Raw genomic sequence first — 24665 nt, forward strand, 5'->3', positions numbered from 1 at the left:
AAGGACCTGCTTCACATCTGTGCACAATGCCAGCGACATGGGGCATTCTCCCTTTCGATGGAAGATCTGGTTGTCCTTTACTCCCAGGCCTCCATCGTCCTTCTGGCCCCAGCCCCCTGTGCGCTTGTATTTTATCTGCTGTATTGTGTGGTTGGAGCTAATAATGCACAAGAGCTCATGTGGCTCAATAAGTTTATTTCATTCAAAACAAGACTAAAAAGCCTTATGAGTCAGTTGCCTTGAACAGAGCTGTTTGGGGCCCATAGTTACGTTATAAATTAAGTTCTGCTGTAAATAGCCAAGCCCTTCCTCAGACTTCTACTAGCAAGAGTTCCAGTCAAATGTTAACTTTGGCCCACCTGACTCTGACCCCTAAGAATCATGAACCTGTAAAATGTAGCTTCCCTTTAAAGTCACAGCCAGTTTCCCACCCCACGATACCCCGATTCACAAACCTTGACAGATTTGAAACTACGGGGAAATTGGGGCTGCAAACATCCAGCCTGCCCAGCCAGTCTAGCATCTTTGAAAATACCCGCTGAGCTACTTCCTGTACAAGGATCAAGATGGTGTGTGCCAGTTAAGGGTTTTCTTTGTTCTGAGCCGTGTGCAGTATCGGCACTTAATTAACCCTCCTGGTTGTAATCAATTTGAACTCAGGTCTTTGTCGATGTTCCTCACACCTGGCTAGACCGACTTCTTATAATCCTCAGCACATTTGTGGAACATGGCCAGCAGACGTCCCCAGAGTCACCTTCTACTGTAGCTGTTGGTTTCTGTGGCTATTTGTTCTCACCAGAGCAGGAGGATTCGAGAACAGAGATTTAGAAAAACTACTCAGCCCTTTATGTATATTTTTGGAGCAGCTTCTGCTGCCCCTCGGGCTCTAACAACTGTTAGAAGACATTGACACAGAAGAATGGGATTGCTCTCATTTCATAGATGAGAAAACCAAGACACCGGCTTTATAAGGCACGAGTAAAAGTTCCCACGGCCATCTGGGGAGAAAGGCACAGTCAGGACTTTCCAACTGTAACATTCACTGCTTTAACTCTGGGTGAGCCACGCTGTGTGGACCAGCCTGGGCAAGTCTCAGCAGAGGAGCCAGATATTAAAGAGAAACGGATCTAAGGCCCTTTGTAAAGATAAACATCCAAAGCTGGCACCAGGTGTGAGAACAGGAGGAAGGAAGGGTTAAAGAGCTTGGTGCACAGCCCAGCAGGAATCACAGCTGCAGAGAAACCACGCATGTGGTAGGGTGCCGTTTTAAAATGTGCATCACTCCCCATTGAGTAAAGAAGGGGTTAATGGGGATGATGAGGGTAATTATTATAGTGACGCTTAGTTAGATAGGCACTTCTCAAGCATTTCACATGAATCAGTTCTGAACTTTTATTGAGAAGCCATGAAGTTTAGCACCAGTATCAGCATTTGCCAATGGGACCGGTGGAAGCTGTGCTCTTCTCACTTCCTAAGTGCCCCCAGCAACAAGAGGGGATTTGGACTGGAAAGCCTGGTGGTCTGGTTCCCGGTCTGGGTTTGTTTCTTACTCCTTAATTTAAACTACTTCTCCAGGCTGGGTAGGGAACTTAGGAATGTAGCCCTGGGTGGGGCAAACTTCCTGACTGCTGGTCTCAGGAAGCTTGTGGAATGCCAGGAATCTGAGAGGCTCCCTTGGCTATTCCTTGCCCTTCAGTAGAGTCCTGACTTCCCCATACAGCTTCCTCAGGACATTCAGCTTCCCCAGGAAACACTTTCCATGACCCACAGTGGGCTCTAGATGCAAGAATGTCTCCAACAGCCGCTGTTCTGAGAGCACAAACCGTCCACCCCATGGCTGCCTTATGGACTCCCTGCCCCTAGCCTCATCCTTACCAGTTGAGAGTTCAGGGACTAGGCAAAGCTGGATGGGGTAGAGCTCAGCAGAGTGGCATCGACCAGAGCCCACCAGGAGTCTGTCTCGGGCAGAGGACCTTCTCAGGATCCATGACCCATCTTGTGGCTGCCAAGGCAAACACACAAAGAGACTTCTTCATCAAGTCGCTGTTTCTGATACATTCGTTCAGACTCTAGGTCCGCCAGCACCGGGATGGAGAGTCTCCTAGTTTGTACAGACAGAGTGCCCAAGTTCAGAGGCAATCCACTCCTTCTCAGTTAAGGTTCTTCCTTCTTGCTTCCAGTTGACTTTCTCAATTAGCATCCTTGGAAAAGATTCTAGAAATTACTTGTTTTTCTTTTTCTTTCTTTCTTTTTTTTTTTTTAAAGAGGCAGTTAAAAGAAAAACAACCCCTTTCTGTCGCGCTTTCTCTTACCCTAACCCGATCCTGTGGACTTTTCTTTGCCAATGCTAAATTTTTTCCATCCCTTGCCATGTAACTCAACAACCATTCGGTCCTGATAGCTCAGGTCTGTTGTTCTGCAAAGACACGGTGCACTCACTTGGTATCATCTGTTGCAGATGGCCATGGTGCTGGAACTGACATGGGTTCTCCCCCCAGCGATGGCGCCACACACAGGTGACAGGGACCTGGAGCATCCATTGCCATGGGAACAGCCAAGCATTCCCAGGATACACCTGTTCAGACACCCACCTACACCTGGGAGCAAATGATGTCACTACCCCATAAAAGGCCTAGCCCCCCCCTCCTCTCTCCCTCCTCCCCCCCTCCTCTCTCGATCCCTGTCTATTAAACACCTCCACGTGGAACCATGCTGGTTTGGTGTGGTTTGTCCAGACAGAGAGCCAAGAAATCTATCCCTAACACGTGGGTTCTCCATATTGAAACCCACTATGGTTTTCCCTGTGGCTCTGCCTGAGATTCAGACTTCATCCTCACCACCAGCCCTAATCCGAACCTTCCTGGAGTAGAGATTGCTTGGGCACGTAGACTAAACCACACAGACCTAATCAGAATTCTGCTAGGACTTTTGAGCAAGCCCTACAGACAACAGTAAAATCCATTACGTGCCACTGGAAGGTGAGGTGGGGGCACCTAACGGATTGTCAAGCATGAAGCGGGCATGTCAGTCTCTTACCGGAAGACCGTCAGTGATGGCGAAGACCGTGTCCCCTAACTGCAGTCTCGCTGTTCTCCGTATCTGCCTTCTGCCCACTGCTTCCTGCCTCATCTTTTCTCACCTCCCAGACTCCCACTCACGCCCACACTTGGCTTCAGCTTGGGAAGCCGAATACAAGTTCCCAGATGGGCCGTGCTTCTTTCCCATGGCATAGTCTCTTCCTCTGGTGTCCTTATGTCTTATTCCTCCCCCAACACACGCAGCAACACAGCACACACATACTCAATACACGTAAGCATTCCAAACACAACACATATAAACACGAGCCATGTGCACTGACCGTACAGTCAACATACATGGGTAGTTCATACGGCACATCAAACACACACACTTTGGCCTTTCAGATCAGGGTTTAGTAACACATGTCATTTCTGGCCCACCCTCCAACTGTTCCTTAGCATCCCCTCTAGAACACATCTCATAATGTGTAATACACAAACTTTGGGCAGCATCATCTTTACCACATGCCCACGAGCCTCATGAAGGAAGACAGTGTTCGGAGTTTGTGCTCACATTTGGCATGCACTAGGCATAATATTTGGGAGTAGATATCAGTTGGGGGGAATCCATGATTGGCCTAGAACCTGGCAACCATCTCCCTTCTCAGCACCTGCCAGGTCCCCCTCGCAAGAAGTAAAAGAATTACTGGCTCTAAATTAGTCCTCAGTTCGAGCCTGCCTGCTTCACGGTCCTCAGACCCGGCCCCAGCTTCCAGTTACTACAAGGCCCTCTAAGAGCCCTGAGTGGTGTGCTCCGTCCCACGCCGCCTTCCCAGGTCTGGGCCTTGCTTCCTACTTCCCCTGAGAAACGTCTCTAACAAAAACACAAAAGAGACACTGAAATAAAGAAAAACAATAAATAACCCCCCAGCAGCCACAGGGAAAAATTAGCACTACATTTTTGCGTCTGTTTCTTGGGCTAACCTCAGGAGACATTGTCTGTGGCCTCGGTGGTCCATGGAGATGCTTTCGAATCTTGATGCTACCCATCTCAGTCGGTGATGACAACCTGCTTTGATAGTACCCAGTTTGTTTGTGCAAGGATGCATGTCATGAGAAATCTTGGGCCTTCTTAAGAATTTTTCTACAAATTGTTTACTGTGTCAGATAGCTCATTATATTTTGACAGTAGCTTTTTCTTTAGGGTTTTGGAATCTCATAGGGTCTCTTACTAAGATTCTGTTTTCTGGAGTCTCACCAGGCTGGGATTAGAAAGTCTGAGACATCCACGGACAACATGTCTTAAGACCCCGATTTGGAACTGATCAGGGGTCTACGCCATTTATCTAGGGAGCAGATGCAAAAGCATCCTATTGAACGAAAAGAACTCCAGACTCGATATATGACTAATAACAATTAATTGGTCTTTTTTTGTGCTTTGATGGGAAAGCAGAGAGCTAATGAGAACTGTATGGACTCTGTGGTCTTACAGTTACTCTAAACAAAAATACATATGCGCATGCTTTTTCTCTATACTCCTTACATTTCTCAGAACTTCCGGTATACCTGGCAGCTCTGTGAATTTTATCTGCGTCTCAATTTACATAATTGCCTGACAGTGCTCAGAGGAAGACATGGTCATTGTTTTCATTGTTTAAATTAAGAAAGATGTCAGTCAATCTGGTCTGTACAGGTGGGGAAGGGCGGAGCTAAACTACGAGCCCAGAACATTTGAGTTCACTGAGCCCTGTGCACTGCCCAAGCGAATAATTGTTTCTCAGCCCCACATCCTCACATTATGCGTATACCCATGTATTCAACTTTTGTTCTGTATCCTATTGCTCTGAAAGATAGCACCAGATTTTTATCTGTCCTGGGTTTTAGCCGTTGCTGATAAATATCTCCTAGAAGGGGTAGAAATGACTTGAGAGGCATGGGTGTACACTACAGCCCACTCCTGAGCACAGATGGTCTGGGAAGTGTTATCTCATTCCTCAGATCCCATCTTCTCTGAAGGACCGAATCATCACCGCTGTCGTAAGGAGAAAACGAGATAAACACGTATAAATTGCCTGGCACATTGATGATCAATAATATTCTGCACTCAGAGTGTATGAGAGAGGACAGTAGGAAATTGAATTAATTCTCGTGAAAAGGGAGAGAGTCTGGTGATAAATAATGGGTCTAATGTTATAAACCACGTTCTGTCACCAGGAAAATGGCTAATGCGGTTCTCCGAGGGTTAGAAGAAGGAATAGAAGGTTAACCAGAAAACCATATTTTCCAGCCAATTGAAATCTAAATGAGTAGCAACAAAGTGTAGGATTAGATTGCTGATCAAATTGATAATTATACCCCGAGCCATCTACCATCCTCATACAAGACATTTTGCTGGTTTCATTGCCCCTCTTAGAATCCTGCCTCTCCCAGCCCTACATCCAGCCCGCCCCCTTGCCTTTGTCCACAGACTCTCGTGCACCGTCTGCTCGGTTTCTTGGGTGTCAGGTCCCCGGTATAGCGTATATGACTGGGGCCTTGGGACTAAGATCACCGAAGCTGTCTTGGTTTTTATACACAAACTGTATTTGTTGTTTAATTCCTCCACACCCAGGCTGATGGGAGGTAGCTCTGTTTCCGACCCTGTCACTGCCTTCCTTCACGGATGACAGAATTCATCTGGACATCCGACATCAAGGCAGCTGACTCACTGACTGGGCACATGCTGAGAGGAAGGAGCTGGACCCATCTGAATGCTCTCCTGGAGATTACATTTTAACAAACTAGGAGGCGGGGGGGGGGGGGATTATCAAGAGAGAAAAAGAACAGAGGTGTAAAGTAAAAAAAAAAAATGACTGACATAAATTCATAGAAATTGGGGACCCTGAGAAGTCAAAAGCGACGAGAAGAGCTAAGATTCAGAAGTGAAGACAAAATAAATAATCAAACGCAGATTTGTAGACCATCAGAAGGGGTAGGGGTGGTGGCATCTCCAGCTACCCTGATGTCTGTACAGTTGGCAGAGCCTTAGGATGTCTGTTTGCATCCAGAAAGCTGAATAGGAGAGCCACAGAACTAGAGACTGAGAAATGGATATGGCTGATGCTAAGGATTCATAAGAAATCCCTTTTCATGTCTGTCCCAAGACAGTGAGGCAGTTGCCCACCCTGGATGTTGTGCTCTAGGATGGCTCAGCTTGATAGCAAAGACCACCAGGACTGAGCCTGGTACTTGGGTCTGCTCATCACCATGGCTTCAAGGGGAAATTCTCACTAGAGGAGAAGCTGGAGACGCCAAAAGTGCAGCTGGAGCTAGTGGAGACGGAGAGGGAACTCCAGATGTTATTCATCAGAACAGCTATACACAAGCTCATCCCTCCAGCTCCACCATGACTGCTTTCATTTAAAAAAAAAACCCGATAAACAAACTCATATTCTTTTTGCCAGATTGCAGATACTAATTCTTTAGGGAACGTCGATATTCCCACTGACTCCCACAGTTTGCTGTTCTTTCCCCGAAAACTGCTTAACTCGCACATAAGTACGATTCTCACATGACTGGCAGTCTTGCAAACTTTAGAGTTTCACAGTTCCAGACACAGTGACTATTCGGGTCTGTTTGTACATACTCATCACCTAATGGTTTTGCCCAGGCCACCCATTTCCGTGTCCGGAAGATGACACGGCTATGAGCCTTACTTCTGTCATCTCTGGTTTTAAGTCAGAGTCTCCTGTCATGGGAAGGGTAAGGGACAGGATAAGCAGGTGCTTATCCAGCTCACGGGAGCGATCGCCTGGGGGTATCATAAGCAGTTCCAGGAGTTCTGTCCCGGTCACCCACCCTCAGCAGCTGAAAACATGTCTCTGGCCAGTCTGGATTACACACTTAAAACTCTTACCCCCATCCGCATTTCATGCCCGTGCAAAGCACTGTGCCACAAGTTGAAGGACTCTCGGATCTCTTTGAAATGAGTTGTCTAGGTTTAGCAGAAGGGAAGATGAAAGGAAGGGAGGAACAGAGGGAGGAGAAAGAAAAGGGGAGGGGCCTGGATAATCATGTAATATTTGATTTCTTCTCTGTTAAAACACACATATGCATGTGCACAAACATAAAGGTACACATGCATACATGCATGCACATACATTCATGCATACATACACACATGCATATATGCACACACATGCATACGTGTATGCACATGCACACAGGCACACAGGCAAACATACTGCTCTTACCTTGGAACATAAGAAATAAAAGTAATGACTGTAACAGTCCTAGTGCAATCCTAACCCCAGATTGTTCATTTTGCAGGGCCGCTGTTCAAGAGAGAACTGTAAATATCTTCATCCTCCAACACACTTAAAAACTCAGCTAGAAATTAATGGGAGGAACAATTTGATCCAGCAAAAAACTGCAGCAGCAATGCTTGCCCAGCAGATGCAATTTATGTTTCCAGGAACGCCGCTCCATCCTGTGGTGAGTGTGCCTTTTCTAAGGGTGGGCTGGGGGGTGGCAGGGTTGGTACGGCCAGAGCCATGGTGACCAAGAAAATGACCTCCACTTACTCTACCATCTATTCACATTTAAATGGAAAGGTATGTGTGTACAATGGGGCCAGGGCAACCTCGGAAGTGTAAACCACAATAGCACTTTCTCATCAGCAAACTCTGTGTTCTAAGTCACCTTCATGTGGGAGTTGGTCCACGTTTTATTTAGAGTTTGGGATGCGTATGTGTCAGAGAGACTGTGATACCTGAAATGTTTATCCATGTGGTGGGTGCTTCATGTAGCTCACCAGCACCATTTTAAAGATGAGGAAAGAAAGAAACATGGAGACAAATGAGCTCTCCGATATCATGTAGCTAATGAGTTGAACTTGAGCTAGATCATTAGCCAGGGTGCTCTGCACAGTGTGCTCCAGCTGGAAGCAGACAACAGCCACGGAAGGACGGATGTCACAAGCAAGCAGTACATCAGGAAATGGCCTCGTTGCTTCATCTCCTGTCTCTCCCAAGCCTGCAAAGGGTGTGGTAGCTGCTACCGCAGGAACCGGAGAGTCAACGCCCCAGGGACTTGAGTGTATGAATATGTATTGTGTAATATTTTTCTCCCTGATGTCAGTGTTTGAGACTACCTCTTAAAGGTCTAGAAATTGCTTTAGAACTGAGGCCCTAGGGGAGAAAGGAGTGCATTTGACTCTGGTGGGTTTCATTTACAATGTGAATTATTTGTCAAAAACAAGCTAATTTTTGAAAGAGCCAAATGGGTGAATTTTCACAAAAGGCTATTCTATAAAAATCAGCCTGCATTGTAATAAAAGTCTGTGTGAGCGAACACTGCTAAGTGAAGAGGGATAGAGACCAGTGAGCTCCGTTTTCCCTGCTGTGCCCCCGAGAGCTGGGGGTGGGCAGGAGGAGTGGAGAGCCTCCAAACAGTTTTTAGAAGTTCTGATGTCCTCCAGGTAGAAACTGACTTCAAGATCCAGCTTTTCCCACAGTAGAAAAAGATTCAGACGATTTCGAGGTAAGACAGACAGAGGCTTTGCAGATAGACAGATGCGTGAAAGGGGCTGAGGAAGTCAGACAGAGACAGGCGGATATTACACAGGAAAAGGGTGCCTGAAGGAAAGAGGGTGTCAAAGGAATCATCACATGGCCAGAAAAGGCCATTCCAGACTGACAGACAACAGTACATCCCAGACAGACAGACAGACAACAATGTATCCCAGATAGACAGACAACAGTACATCCCAGACAGACAGACAACAATGTATCCCAGACAGACAGACAACAGTACATCCCAGACAGACAGACAACAATATATCCCAGACAGACAGACAACAGTACATCCCAGACATGCAGACAACAGTACATCCCAGACAGACAGACAACAGTACATCCCAGACATGCAGACAACAGTACATCCCAGACAGACAGACAACAGTACATCCCAGACATGCAGACAACAGTACATCCCAGACAGACAGACAACAGTACATCCCAGACTGACAGACAATGGTATGTCCCAGATGGACAGACAACAACAGTACATTCTAGACAGACAGGCATCACAGTACACTTTAATCCAGACACCAGCCATCTCAGGGGCTCAATCTACAACTGCACACATACATAATTTATAATTCACTGTGATGTGCCCATATACATTATTTTATTAAATTACCTAAATGTTAATATAATGTACTTATACATATTAAATAACATCTATGGTAATAAATTTAATATGAGCCAGGTCAATATGAGTGCAGTGTTATGTATCTGCCATCATTCAAACTGAGCACTTCCTGTTTATTTGCAACTAATAAGAATTGACCCTGGTACTAGGTCCTGTCCATTTTAATATGAAAAATATATCCATGTCATTAAATATTAGTTGAACTATTTTTGAAAGTAATGTTTATGTCTTTGCCTCAAATACTAGTTAGAAGTTAATACTAGTTACCATTCTGCTATAAAAAAGGAAGGGCCCATTTAAATATTACATTTTATGTATTTTTAAACATTTTTTACAAATTTAATACATTTACTATTAAATATTACAAATATTACAAAAACAAGATGGTTTTTTAAATCTCAGGATCTATTAAAGTGCAGAATGTGCTGTCCAATATTCAACTGCTCTACTGACACATTTCTTCAAAATTTTAGAAATTTGTGTCCCAGTCAGTTGACTGACTAATGGTCCTAAGAGTTCTTTCTTCCTTCTATGTGTGCCTACATATGTGCACAAATAAACACACACTTGAGCACACACAAGTGCACACACATACATACACACACACACACACACCACACACATACACCACACACATACACCACACACACACCACATATACATATACCACACACACCACACATATACACACACACACATACAGCACACACATACCACACACACATACACGTACACCACACACACACCACACACACATACACATACACCACACACATACACCACACACACACCACATATACATATACCACACACACCACACATATACACACACACACATACAGCACACACATACCACACACACATACACGTACACCACACACACATACACATACACCACACACATACACCACACAACACACATACACACACATACACCACACAACACACATACACACACATACACCACACAACACACACACATACATACAAGGTCTTGGCAGTTATAAGAGTCTCTCAGAGTAAATGTAGCCACAAGTGTTCTTAGAAGAGTTTGGCAAATGGCAGAGGGCAAAGGGCAAAGGGCAAAGGGAGTGTCAGCATGGACAGAAAGGCCACATGTCCATAGAGGCAGACTCTTCATGTGATCACAAGCCAAGAAGACCAGCAGCCACCGGAAGATGGAACAGACAAGGAATGGATTCTCCCCAGCATTTCCATAGTCCCAGAGATCACAGCCCAACTTAATTGATTTTGGACGCCTGGTCTCCTGGATTCTGACAGGATAAATCAGTGTTGTTGTGTGGTGCAGCGGCTACAGTCGGCTCAGCAACAAGGAAACTGAATACCGAAGGAGCAAGAATGACTCCATGCTCCCTCCTGCCAGCCTCCGTTTCTTTAAAGTGATAAAGGATTCTTCTTCCTGTCTTCCACTCATCCCCAAATTCCTTCCATTGGAGTTTCTCCACAGTATTTTCTCTATTTCTAAGCCATTGGCCACTTTTCTCCTGCTTAGTCTGAATGCTGGATTACTCAAGCCCCCTATGTCGAAGCCCCAACCCCTCCGAGTGACCTGATTTGGGAGTTGTATTAAGCAAAACTCTGGGTAAGAACAGAAGGAACCATTAGACTAGCTTCCGCCATCGGGTTGGTACTCCAACAGTGACCTGGAGAAGCAAACAACCATGTAACCACCGAGTCCAAGAGGGTGAGCAGGTCCCCTCTGGCAGTGAATGCCTAGATCACTCTCAAACCGTGAGCATTGATTCATGTTGGAAGAAGACACCAGAGTGTGGTGTAAAGGAGAATTACAGCAGCGGTGATACACATCCCCAGAAAGTCAGGGGCTGCAGGGACACACACTGCTTAGCTTTGCTTCAGAATTCTCTTTATCTGGAGAACACGCTGTTAGGTGTCACCCAGCTCTGACGGTGCCTCACCCATGCCTAGTGACTGCCCCATATAACAGTCCTTTCTGGAAACACGCTACAGACTCTCAGGTGTGTTTTATTATCAAGATATCACTTCATGAAACTGATAACTAAGGCTGACCACCAAAGAGGAAGTTGGAGCTCCAATGGATGGCATTGGAGATTCACCGGTGGCAACCATCTCCCAACTAACAAATAAGCCAGATGGCTCAGTGGGGATGTTTGCCATCAGGCCGGGCCTGACTTTGATCTTGGATTCCCAGCACCCACATGGTGGAAAGGGAGACCTAATTCACACAAGTTACCCTCTAACCTACATACATGTACACACGGGGTAAGGGGTTGGGGAAAGAGAGAGACAGGCAGACAGATTGACTTTAAAGCATAATATGAGCCACCAGGTGAACCCTCACTATATATTTAATATGCTGGTGACATCACTTTAAATATCCCTGCCTCCAGATCTATTGTAAATGAATCCCAGGTCTGCAGAAACCACCCGATGTATGGCCCTGTGCTCACACAGACCGAGCTTCTGAATGAGACCATGTAGGACATCCTAGCAGGTCTCAGCGAGTTGAACAATCTCTTTCCTTTGAACACCCCTCTTCCTCCGATGCCTTGTCTGCCTTTCTGCACCTAGTTCATGCTTCTCAGCTCCACGTTCAACTTTCCAGAATGAATATTTCTATTTACCCTCTATTCGGGAACCCAACCCATGCCACTATCACACTTTTTTTTTTTTTTTTTTTTGCAAACTAAGAACCCAGATGCGTGTTTCTAGTGCATGCATCTCCCTAACCTCACCTCAACTTCTCTTGCAAGAAAACATTCAAGACTGAAGTCTTGATTTCACTGCATTCTCATCTGGGTACATGGAACCAACAGGGTCAAGCAGCGCCCAGCGGAGTGTCTCCCCCTCTGCCCTGTAGGTCATCAAAGATCCCGTCCTGTCTGCCTTCAACACTGCCCACTTCTCTACCTTCCAATCACCTTCATCCAAGTCTTGATTCCTCCTCTTGCTGTCCCCCAGGGTCTCCTGTGTAAACATGGTGGGATGTGGTCTTTTAAAGCATAGACAGGATCTTGCTTTTATTTTTATTTTTAGCTTAGAAAGCAAATGTTTCATTTGCATTTCATTTCAGCTGATTCCCCTCCACCCTTTACTCCTATGTCACCCTTCTTTTCCCCACTCTTTCTCTTGGTGTTCCCTTTCGGCTCACCCCCATACCTAAGGAAGAACCTCAAATGTCCCCCATGTCACTGTGCCCCACAAATTCCCGTTAATTCCCCTTCCACCAGCTCTGTTTTTCCTCAGACCTTCTGGTGTGGTGTGCTAGGCAAATAATGGGGAGGAAAGCAGGAATATGGAGGGAGGACAGAGGGAGAAAATCAGACGAGCCCTTCGGAAGAGATTCTCTTCAAGAAAGCATTCTGTGGGTCTTGCCCTCGGGCTTCCTCAGCGGCCTGTTAGCACGGAGAGATGACAGGCACCAAACGCACTGTGTCTCGGACCTCTTGGTGGCAGCGCCATGCACAAACCAGAAGCTTGTCCTCCAGGCTGGAGTCCTCCGGCGTGGTCCCGATCACCTTGTCCCAGCTGCCCCCGGAAAACTGATCTCAGACACCATGAACCGTGAATGATGGAGAGTCTAACTGGGGTGTTTCCTGTTAATCCAGAACCTCTGAGCTCCTCTTCCTAGGTAGCAGGAACTGGTACAACTGGTCGGGGCAGGTGGACATTTCCTATCTACAGAAGAAAGACTTGAACCAGTGGGAAGACGTACAGTGTTCTGTCTATGCTCCAAAGACATGTGGATAAGGCATGTTTATTCCATGCCTTCATCATTCACAGGTGCTGGGTATTATGGTCTGTCACACTGGTAGTAAAGAATGCACCTCTCAAGAGCGATCTCACTTGTCTGCTTCAGTGAAAAACTCTCGTGTAAAAAAAAAAAAGATGGAGGACTGGCTAATGTCTGACTGAGTCTGTCATGAGGCCTATGGACTCTAAACACTGTATCCTATGGGGGAATCTATTTATTTATTTTTCTAGCATACATTTTTAAAGACTGCAGACAAGATATTTGCTGCAGTTAAATTCCATTTTTTTTTTTTTGTACATTTGTTGAGTGAGTGGCTGTTGCTGATTACACTCATGCTAGGGAAACACATCAACTTGAGGCAAAGACTATAACAAGTGAGTGTTTAGGCTGCTGCTGAAGGCAGCTATTGGTTGAGTTTGGACAGTGGGGAATAGAAGAGAAAGAGACATTTGTTTAGCGTATCTTTTAAGTGATTTTACTTGTCCGTTGCAGTTGAGAAAACTTAAAACCCAAAGGAGGTTAATTTCCTCTTCAGGAAACAAAACTATGTGGGAAAGGACTGGGTTGGACGTAGTTCTCTCTAGATCTGACACCTGTATGTTGCTGTAGTTGTTCTAAGCCACACAGTGTCTTAGTGAAACACTACTGCTGACATCTGTAATGAGTTCTGAGTATAGTTCATAGGATGAGCAATTACCATGGTTTAGAGGCCCAACTTAGCACTTTATTGCCATCGATTTGTTGATATCAAAAGGGACTTTGGGAAAATACATCTTGAGAGCCTCACAGATTAGTCAAGGGTCAACGTGGACTTCAATCACCATGTCCATCTGCAAAGAGAGGGTTGGAAATCTGCATGCACGACAAAAGGAAGGAAGAGAGGACTAGAGAGATGATCAGCAGTTAAAAGTGCTTGCTGTTTTCCCAAAGAACCCAAGCTGGTTTCTCAGCATCCATGTTGGGCAGCTCGCAACTGCGGGTACTGGAGTCCCAGGGGGATCTGATTTCCTCGCTGGCTTCACGGGCGCCTTTAAACACACATGGCACACACAGGCACAGGCACATGCTCACATGAGTGTAAATAAATAAAGAAGTAGGTAAGATACAAAAGTAAGAAATCTTTACATCCATAAAGTCAAATCGGAGATGCCCCGGGGATGTTCCCTTTTCTAAATACTTGCTTTGTGAATTCCTCTCTGAATAGAGCTGTGGGGTACAAATATAACATCATTTTCCTTCCTCATTTATGAGGGTGGTCCCCAAATTTAGCCACACACTCCTCACATAGTAAGTCTTTTAAAGGAGAATCTCAAGGTTCCTGCCAAGTCTTATTTATTGCACCAGCATTTTCTTTAAAAATCCACCCCAACCAAAGGCAATTCAGATATAATGGGGCCATTGAATGGCTGGTGTATGTGGGCCTTTCAAGGTGTGTGTGTGTTTTTTTTTTAATCTTAGCATAACGTGGCCCTTATACTATTAAGTTACTTCATTTTTTTCCAGTTGTACTGAATTACCAAAGTGACGGTTACTAAAAAAGCCACAGCTTTCTATAAATTAGGGCTCCAGCGGGTAACAGATCATCACATCTGTCACATCCATGGAAAAATTTGCAAAAAGTCAGGGAAGAAAACATACCAAACTGCTGTCCCTTCCCAGTGCACGGCATTTGCTTTGCAGGTTTCTCCCAAAGCAAACATTATTTCTGAACTGTAAAGATGTAAGGGTCCTCATGGGAGAACCACCCAGCTTTCCTCCCAGCCCATTAGAACTGCCCCCATTCAGCCCTCAAACACTTCTGTGCAGATCTTGCAGCTGCTCTCAAAATCTCTGCACAGACTCCCCAAGATTTGCTGTTTCCCAGCCTGGTCATTCATAAGAGACATTGCTTCGTTGTCCTAAAGGAAAGTGCATCACTAATGCAGACTGTTATCTTCCCCACGTGTTAAACAGCTCATCTGGAGTCTAAACAGACAACAAGAACATTACCCGCAATGTAAAAACAGAAATATTGTGACACGTGGCAACACATAGCTCAGCACTAGAAAGTCACAAGAAGATGTGACTGGAAATATTTGAAAACTTGTCCTGAAAACAAATAGGTTAAAAATTGTTTGTAAACCTGGGAATAGAGCTCAGTGGAAGAGCACTTGCCTGTCTTGTATGAGACCTTAGGTTCAAGCCTTCAAAAAAAGAAGAAAAAAAAAGAAAGAAAGAGGGGAAACAATCCATAAATTAAAACCAAGTAAATGAATAGGAGCTGTTAAGACCCGTTCAGTGTACAGTTTATTCTCAGGAAAAAAATCTTTGGAAACCATGTTAACAATGGTAAAAATGCAGAGCTTGCAGGGTAACACACACCCATGATCTCAGCACTCCAGAGGCTGAGGCAGGAGGACTGCTGAGTTTGTGACCAGCATGAGCTGGATAGCTACTGTCTATCCTGGGCTATCTATTGAGACTTTGTTTAAATAAATACATGTGAAACAAGGTTTGTTGTCTAAGAGTGCATAACATCTTTTCTGAAAGGCAATCTTATTTAGATATCTACTAGATGAAAATCCTAAAAATAATCATCCTATCAACCCATGAGTATTCTTAGCCAGGACTGTAGTGATGGAAAACACATTTAACTGGGGATCAAGCGTGCTTTTCATGGCTTTTCCGGTCATGTGGCCAGGAAATAAAACCGGATCTCATCGATTGTGTGTGCAACTAATTAGTTGAAATTGCAAGTGCTCCCATCCAACCTTTCAAAAAAGATAAAAGGATAGATTGACACATAGTAGGGCAGAGAGCAGAATATAGTAGATCTACATGAAGTCTGCCGATGAGTTGGGGGTGCACATGCTAGTGATAAGAGACTGAAACATGTTGGAATATCTGAACAAAATAAGTCCCAAGGACACGCCAGTGCTTAAAAAACGTATGAATTTGGTCAACTTGAATATCAGCTATAATCAAAGGGTGTTTTCTTCATGTGCCTTGTAGAGACCAACAGGAGAATGTATAGATGACCAGTCTATGTTCTGTAGGCCTAGCCTCTGGGTAAGAGCACCTGGTAGTTTAGAATGGTGGGTAATTTGGGCAGAAGTTAGTATTTTCAATTGTTGAGAACATTTTCACAGGAAGGATCTGTTTAACCCGTTCCTTGGCATTGGGTTATTCTGGTGCTCCCCCAAAATGTTTGTAAGGTTTGGGCAAAGAGGGGAATCTCTGATGTCTTATTTTTGAAAAGTAAAAGAAAAACAGATGAGGGGGTGATTAGTGGCATTTGCAATTCTCAGTTCAACAGCAATACTGACCCCAAAGGCATTCTAGGCAGTGGATAAGTTTCTCTCAGGCAGCATCTCCTAATGACTGTGTGAATTCTTGTTCAAATGACTCTTGCTGTAAGTTCTGTGCTAAAAGAGTTTTTTTCCTGTGTTGTTTTCCTTTGACAGCCCACTTTTCCTGTAGGTCCCACCATAGGAACAAATGCGGCTATTAGCTTTGCTCCTTACTTAGCGCCTGTTACCCCTGGAGTTGGCTTAGTCCCAACAGAGGTTCTACCCACTACACCTGTCATTGTTCCCGGAAGTCCACCGGTCACTGTCCCGGGCTCAACTGCAACTCAGAAACTTCTCAGGACTGATAAACTGGAGGTATTTCAATTCTGCTTGTGCTTGGAGATGTGTTGGTGCTAGAAGTGTGTGTCTGTGAGAGCGGATAAATGCTTAGGAAACAATTTTATGCTGAAGAAAATCCATGTTCCTGCACACACTGTGTATCTGAAATTCTGTGCTATAAAATTAATGTCCCGTATAAAAGAAATTAACCCAGAGGCAAAGAACAACTTTCACATAAGCAAAAGACAGCTGCTTGGGTTTTATGTATGAGAATAAAATATTAAGCTAGATGTGGTGGCTTGTGTCTGTAACCACAAGACCAGGGAGCTAGTGTGAGAATTCTGCCACAAGTTCAAGGTCAAAGAAGGCTACAGAGAAGTTTCTGATCACTACATGCTGCAGAGTGAGACCCTGTCTCAAAACACTAGATAAATATCCACCAGTAGAGTATGGACATCATCAGGATGTCAGCCAGAGAGTTGGCTCTTGGTCCTAAGTACTGTTTACAACATCAATAGCTTTTAGTGGACTTCACAAGTTCTGGAAATGGTCAGAAGCTCAGCAGGTCAGGGAAATGGGAGCACTCAGCCAAAGTGAGGAGGAATTGGGCCCCCAACAGTTCTATGAGTCAGGTACGGATGCTGCCATATCTCTTCATGGCTTTATTACAAAATAGGAGAAAGTGTAACCCGAGGCAATTGGGTTATTGATAAGCTGTCTTTAAAGTAAATCTGAATGTTCTATGCTATTCAAAAAGATTAGTTGCATGTATTTTTACACAGCCACTTTTACATTTGGATCAGGAAAATCCTCCCAGACTTTGTTGGTTACATTTTTCTTTAATCAGAGCGAGGGGTTTCCCTATTAGTCTTGCTTCACTACCCCTGTGATAGACAATGGGGCATTTCATATGGTTATGTAAAGATTCTGATAGATTTCCGAAAGGCTGCCTTTAATTCCAGCATTGATTAGAATTGTTAGGTGATTTCTGTATGCTTAGAATGCAGACTTGTTAAGAAATGGCTTTCCAGTGAGCATTCATTTAAAAACCAACCAAATATATCTTGGGGACAAGAAATGTTTACTGCCTAACCTCTGGTAAATGTTTTAGAATTAGGGATGCTGAACTACAAATATTTTCAAAACTATATCTTTTCACTTAGTTTATCCAGAATATATGGTTCTTTAGATGAGAACATAAACTCATCACTAATGTTTGGAGAAACTTTAAGCTAGTCTAGGGCTACTGAGATCTGTTCTGGGAATAGAAGTATTTTAGCCTCCATCTGCTGGGGCTGAGGGAGTTTAGGTGCTCAGGGTATGACAGTAAAAAACAAACTAACTAACAAATAAAATAAGAAAGTTTGGGAACTAAATGTCTTTTCTACAGGATTGGTAGACAAGGTACCTGCGACTCTCAGTTGTTCCTAACAAATCAGTCATTGTCCATTTCATATAAGGAAGGACATCGGCTGCACACAGAACATCTATGAACTCCAGCTACACCCAAAAGACTCAGATAGGCCGGACTCAGAGCTTTGATAACCCTACATGTGGTAATCCAGCACTTTGGAGGAAGAGGCCTGTGGATTTGGCAGTTCAAGGCCAGCCTCTGCTACATGGTTACTCCAAAGCTAGCCTTGGCTCCATGAGGTTCTGTTGAAAAACAGAATGAGCAAACCTAGAATCTAAGTGACTATCTTACTAGATTTTAGTTGAGAAATGTTTGGAGGGCTAGAGAGATGGCTCAGTGGTTAAGAGCACTGACTGCTCTTCCAGAGGTCCCGAGTTCAAATCTCAGCAACCACATTGTGGCTCAGAACCATCTGTAATGGGATCTGATGCCCTCTTCTGGTGTGTCTGAAGACAGAGACAGTGTATGCATACATACATACATATAGAAAGGAAGGAAGGAAGGAAGGAAGGAGGGTAGGCAGAAAGGAAAGAAGGAAGGAAGGAAGGAAGGAAGGAAGGAAGGAAGGAAGGAAGGAAGGAAGGAAGGAAAGAAGAAATGCTTATAACCGAGGGTAAGACATTGGCCAGAACTCAAACAGAAGGAAACTGAGAACAACTCTGAGATTCAACCTCTACTTACCCGTCAGCCTGGCATGGCCACAGCTCAGTGAAATACTTTCTCAGAAATGACTGACTTTCACATACTTGAGCCTCACATCCCTGTCCCTTTAGCAGCATCACTGGTGACCAGAAAACAAACCAATGCTCACATTCACTGGCCATGGGACTGGAGCCCAGGAGAAGCAACCTCACAATTCTCCGAGCTCTTTCCTGTTGATATTTATAGCAGGGATGAATTACATAAGTAATATAAGTAGGTTTTTTTTTTTAATTTCATACCATCTAGAATAAAGAGAACTCTTGATATCTACAGAATGCATCTGTGAAGTAAAACCTTGGCTCACTGTGGGTTTCGGAGGATAGAGGATGTTCAGTTGTTTGAGATCGTTTTTTTTTTTTAACTTCTCTGTTCCTTCCACTTATTCTCACACTGTATCTCTCTCTCTCTCTCTCTCTCTCTCTCTCTCTCTCTCTCTCTCTCTATCTGTCCTCTTTGGGAGTGATCGAAAATACTACAGTGAGTTTAAAATGAGAAAGTTTTGATGTTGCCAGTGCTACAGTGGTTTCGCCTGGGATACCTTTGTAGAACATGGGGAGGGCAGAAGGGGAGCCAGGGGTCTTCATAGTCAGAGGCTTTGCCCCCATCCTCAGGGAGGTGAACACGTGGACTGTTTCCCCAGAACTGTCTATACACTGTGGTAGTTTGGCAAAGGCTAGTCATCGAACCAGGAACATAGAGCAGCCCAGAGGTGCTATCAGAGTAGGTTACCAACCAAGAAGGGAGGGGTAACAGCACTCAAGCACTGTAAGACATGGGTGGATAGAGTGACAACGGAAAACCCGAAGGGAAGAAAGGGGAGAGGAGGAAAAAAATAAAAAGAAAGTGTGTGTGAATTACATAACTGTGGCCACATAAGCATAATGAAAAGAGCGGGGTGACAATAAATAGATGATTGATTGATTGATTGATTGATTGATTGACAGACACACACACACACACACACATAGATGTGTGTGCTATAAGATAGGTACATATATGCACGTGTTGAATAGCTCAACAAAGAGGTTAGTAGGAAATGGAAACAAATATGCTACACTTTGCAGAAACAGTGGGAGCTTTGTTGGATAATTTTTCCTTTACTTTTTAGTGGAAGAACAGATTTCAGAATAATTCCTCCATTCCAGTATTCACCCTAAAAAACGGGGCAAAATAAAAAAACCCAAATTTAATTCTTTAGCAGTCCCGGTAACCTGGGTTCTAGATCATAACAGTTTTGCCCTCTGAACCTAAAGACACCATGAAGGGAAGTCTCCTTAGCCTTCTTCCTCTCCTCCTTCCCATCCCCTCCTCCTCTTCCTCCATCCTCCTCCTCCTCTCCTTGCTCCTGATCCTCTCCCCACCTCCCCCTCCGTTGGAGCGGTGGCCACCAGGCTTTTTTTCTGCAGCGCTCTGCTCTTTCCCGTTGTCTCAGGTATGCAGGGAGTTCCAGCGAGGAAACTGTGCCCGGGGAGAGACAGACTGCCGCTTTGCACACCCGGCAGACAGCACCATGATCGACACAAATGACAACACCGTAACCGTTTGTATGGATTACATAAAGGGGCGTTGCATGAGGGAGAAATGCAAATATTTTCACCCTCCTGCACACTTGCAGGCCAAAATCAAAGCGGCGCAGCACCAAGCCAACCAGGCCGCGGTGGCCGCCCAGGCAGCCGCGGCCGCGGCCACAGTCATGGTAAGTGCGCCGGCCGCGCCCGCACCGCTGCGCCTCCCAGGCCACGGGTGGTGCTTGCGGGTGGGAAGGAGCTGTACCTCGGACAGCTGGGAGACAAGGCTGCCATTCCCGCTGCTCCGCTGCCTAAGCTCTGTTGTCATCCCCAGCCCTTCTTGTTTTGTTCTGTTTTGCCCTTCCTTCCCTTCGCAATAACTAAATCCCCAAGGTGCAGGGAACCGAGGCTGTGAGGTCTGTTTCCTTTGCAATCTGGTCTCCGAGTCTCCTCCATCCTTACTGGAATCATGGGCCTAGGGCCTTGCAGGGAACCAGAAGACAGGCAGAAACTCAGGAGAACAGACAAAGCAAGTGGTACAGCCTATTGCTGAAGTCATTGCGGGGAGGGGCGGAGAAAGGGGTGACCCCCAGAGATGACCAGCAACTAGTGACCCTGTCAGTCACTAGCTTCTCCTCCCATTTTCCTCTGGCTGTGCCAACAACTCAGAGATTTCAAGCGCAACAGCAGCTCAGGAAAGGATGGAAATTGAGCTAGCTGGCACTAAAAACGAGAGCACTAAAAGACATGTAACCCAGGCTAGCCCTTTCATTCTCCTCGCTGTCCCTCAGGAACTAATGCTGCTAGAGCTCCTGAATCTCACAGCCTCCAGCTGCCCCTTGGCCACAGGGAGGATTGTCATTTTGACCACCTCAGCCTATGAAGACTCCAGAATCACCTAGACTCTCAGGATCAGAAGTTTAATTTAAATAAAAAAATAAATTCCCAGTTAGGGCCTGAAAACATAGCTCAGTGGTTAAGTGTGGACAGTCTTTGGAAGGACAGGAGTTGGCTTCCAGAACCCACATCCAGTGGCTCAGAACAGCTATAACTCCAGCTCCAGGGCATTTGACTCCTAGCAAATGCACACACACACACACACACACACACACACACACACATGCAAACACATGCATGCACACATGCACACAACATTTAAAACCTCCTAAATGTTTTACATGCATGTTGACATTTGAGAATCACATGCCTAGACCTCTCCTGGAGCATGGCTCTATTTAGGAATCAATTAAATGATTTGGAAAGAATCTGCCATTGATACCCAACCCCAGAGCAGCTTGGTTATGTGCTATGGTTTGGGCAGGGACCAGGCCCAGCCCTCTGAATCTTCTGGGCGGCTCAACTCCAGTGCACATCCACAGCTGAGAACCAGGGTGCTGGGCTGCAGACATCCGGCTCCTTGGAAGTCTTTAAATGTACAGTGGGCACACCACATCCATTCATAGAACCCATTTAGAGCCTGCCAGCCCTCGGGCACCTGCTGAGCTCAGTGAATGAATGAGGCTGGTTGCTTTGCCCTCCAGGAGCTGGGCATGTGGAGTATGAGCAACCCTGCTTGTCAGCCACAGAATGGGAGGCATGGAGGGCTCCAGGGAGAAGGAAGGACACAGGGTCCAATCTTCCTTGAGAAAGAAGAGATAGAACTTCAGAGATGAAAGGGACCTAAGAGCATAGTCTAGGTGCCCGAGAGATGGCTCCATGGTTAAGAGCACTGTCTGCTCTTCCAGAGGACCCAAGTTCTATTCCAAGCACCCACATGGTTCACAACCATCTCCGACTCTGTGCACCCAGCATCCTCTTCTGGTCTCTGCGGGCACTGCAAGTGGTTGAGACTTCATCTCACTAGTGTCTTGTGTCCTAAGTTTTCAGACAGTGCCACAAGTCTCTCTGTTCCTGTACACGTGGAACCAAATGCACACCCACGTGAGAGGGAAATGCTCTCATTAAGGGTTCTGTGGAAGTGAGAACCCTAAAATTCAGTGTGCTTGGGAACAAAGGGGAGGAATGCAACGATAGAAACGCATGTAATCCGACCTGTATGAAAGGGAATTCTCAGGTTTTTGCATGAAATTCATTTTATAAACCACACTAGGGACTTAGGCACTCCCTGGCCCAACCAGGACTCTGCTATTGTGACAATAGCTTAACTGGCCAAGCTGACTTTTCTGCATCAAGTAACACCTTCCAGGAAGACAGAAAGGCAGGGCTTGGGAATGTTGGGAACAGCTACCAGGTCTATCTCCTTTCTCCCTTCCATCCCCTTTGGCATGTCATTTTTATTCTCAGAGGCCAATGTCTCCCCATGACACAATGATCTGTAGGGATACATTCTTATGTCTGACAAGAGAGAAAACAATGTTTTCAACGAAGGCTCTAATTAAGGAAGAAAATGGTTGCCATTTGCCTCCTCTTGTGGCTATATCTCTGAGGTAAAAATGGTAAGAGCCCATTACACTGGGTCACCATGGCTGTCTTTCAGCTTGAGGCAGAATGAGCACTGGAGATGAATAAGGAAACGTTTGTCCCTCTCACTCAAATACCTGTGAAGGTTAAAAACACGGTAGTCACGGTGACTGTCATGCTCGGCCCTCGCTGTCACCCTGTGGTTATATGTCCAGCCGGAGTTCCGGTACACACAATCAATACCTAAGTCAGTCCTGCAGGGACTGGAATCAGTGTCGATGGTAGGCGACTCAGGGTGCTGGAGATACGACCAGGAGTGTCTGATTACCCAAAAGCCTTACCGTGTAAAGCCACAGCTGAGCTCTGTCCCAGGCCCTCCTCCACACTCACACGTAAGCTCATCAGAATGCAGGAAGGTTGCTGCAGTAGAGGCTGGGAGAGTCAGTTACCATAGTTTCTTGGATTGTTACACTGTGCCCAAATTTGGAGTGCTGAGCAGCCAGAGGGTTCCTAAGCATCTTCCTGGGGGGGGGGGGGGGCAACCGAATGCGATGTAGTTTCAGAACAATGCCAGCACCTTTGTTTGACAGTGACGGGAAGATTGCTGAATCTGTCACATCTTTCTAGCAAATGTGAGGGGTTCATTGGAAACCAGCCTAGGTGTAGTTTGACGAACCTTACATGCGAGATCATCCCGAACACGGCAGAGAGACGATGATTCCATTTCCTTATTTAGAGGGACAAATGGAGAAGTGGGTGCAGCTGAACCCGTTAGCACTCCATCCAGCCGACTTCCTTAGCTGAAGACGGCACACTTCCACGGAGTAAGTTATTGTTGTCCAGGGATTCCCTCCACCCCCATTTTAAATAGTCAGGCATTAAGAAGGAATTTAAAGCTCCGACTCTTGAAAAGAAGAGGCATTTATCTCCATCCCAGCCTTCTTCTTTCATAATACCTCTTTAAAACATGAGCGCCTCTCTCACGAGAATTTTTCAGACCTGAGAATCAGCTTGTTGGAGGTGCCCTTTGGTAGTTTTTACACAAAGAGTATTTGAGCTTCACATGCAGTCTTTGTTCATATAAGCCAAGATGGATGGCAGTGGAGAGAACCGGTTTTGTAAAAGGAAACGGGCAAGCTGCTGTCTGCCAGATAAGTTTCGGTTGTTCCGGAGAACACTCTCCGGAACTCCAGGCCCATGCTTCTGTCTGCCCCACTTCATGAGCAGTAAGCCAGTACCTGATTGTTTCCCCTGGCTCTCCTGACCTCTGATGCTGCACGGTTGGTTTACCTGGACCTGCAGTGTGACGGTACCTTGACTCTAAAAAGAAATCTCGACACTTATGCCCATCCATTGAGACCTAGGCCATAGAGGATCAGTAATAAGAGACCAGGCCAGCAAGAAAAGAGGCCAAGCACCTGGCACATAGTAGAATTATGGTTAATTTGGCCTTTCCTGCACTGGTGCCAAACAGGCTACCAACACACATGGGGCTGCTTCTTGCCTAAGCTGAGGGCTGAGCCTCAAAGTTGATCACTCACTGCAGGTCAACATTCAGCACATTCTCACCCTGGGGGTGGGGAGTAATGGTGTGCCAGCAAGCCTGTGGTAACATGATCATTTACCTACACAGACTTCTTAAAAACAGTCGATCTGTGTGCTGTATGTAATTAAAATGTATATAAAGCCTTGATATCTATAAAACCCTTCATATATCTTAGAAGAAAATTGCATCTGATAATAGAAATTTACTGTGCCTTAGAAAAGGGAGAAATATTACTGTTCTCACTCTACACTAACTCCTGAGTTACTCCAGTGTGTCAAAATTAGGTTTTGATAACCTAAAAGAAACAAAGAAGCAAAACAAAAACCACCCCAAAACCTGACCATTAGACATTGCAGATCTGCCATAAAAAGAAACACTTAACATTACTTATTCCCGCTCGGAGAACTCCAGATTGAGTTGCTGTGTACCTGTGTACCGGCCTTTGGAGACTCTTCTAAAAGGCTAGACAAAAAAGACCCCAACACTAGGAAAATTTGCTTCCT

At 45.4% G+C, this 24665-nt stretch overlaps 1 protein-coding gene across 2 annotated transcripts in view; it reads left to right on the top strand.

Moving 5' to 3' along the window:
• MBNL2 (muscleblind like splicing regulator 2) overlaps positions 1–24665 on the top strand; it is a 152569-nt gene that overhangs the window by 92373 nt on the left and 35531 nt on the right. For both annotated transcript variants that reach the window (XM_080917209.1, XM_080917208.1), the window contains exons 3-5: positions 7326–7490; positions 16407–16607; positions 20120–20383. In XM_080917209.1, coding sequence (XP_080773335.1) covers positions 7326–7490; positions 16407–16607; positions 20120–20383 — 630 coding nt within the window. The remainder of the gene's footprint in view (positions 1–7325; positions 7491–16406; positions 16608–20119; positions 20384–24665) is intronic.

The sequence above is a fragment of the Micromys minutus genome, assembly GCF_963924665.1.
Source record: "Micromys minutus genome assembly, chromosome: 5".
In the NCBI taxonomy this organism is placed as follows: domain Eukaryota; kingdom Metazoa; phylum Chordata; class Mammalia; order Rodentia; family Muridae; genus Micromys; species Micromys minutus.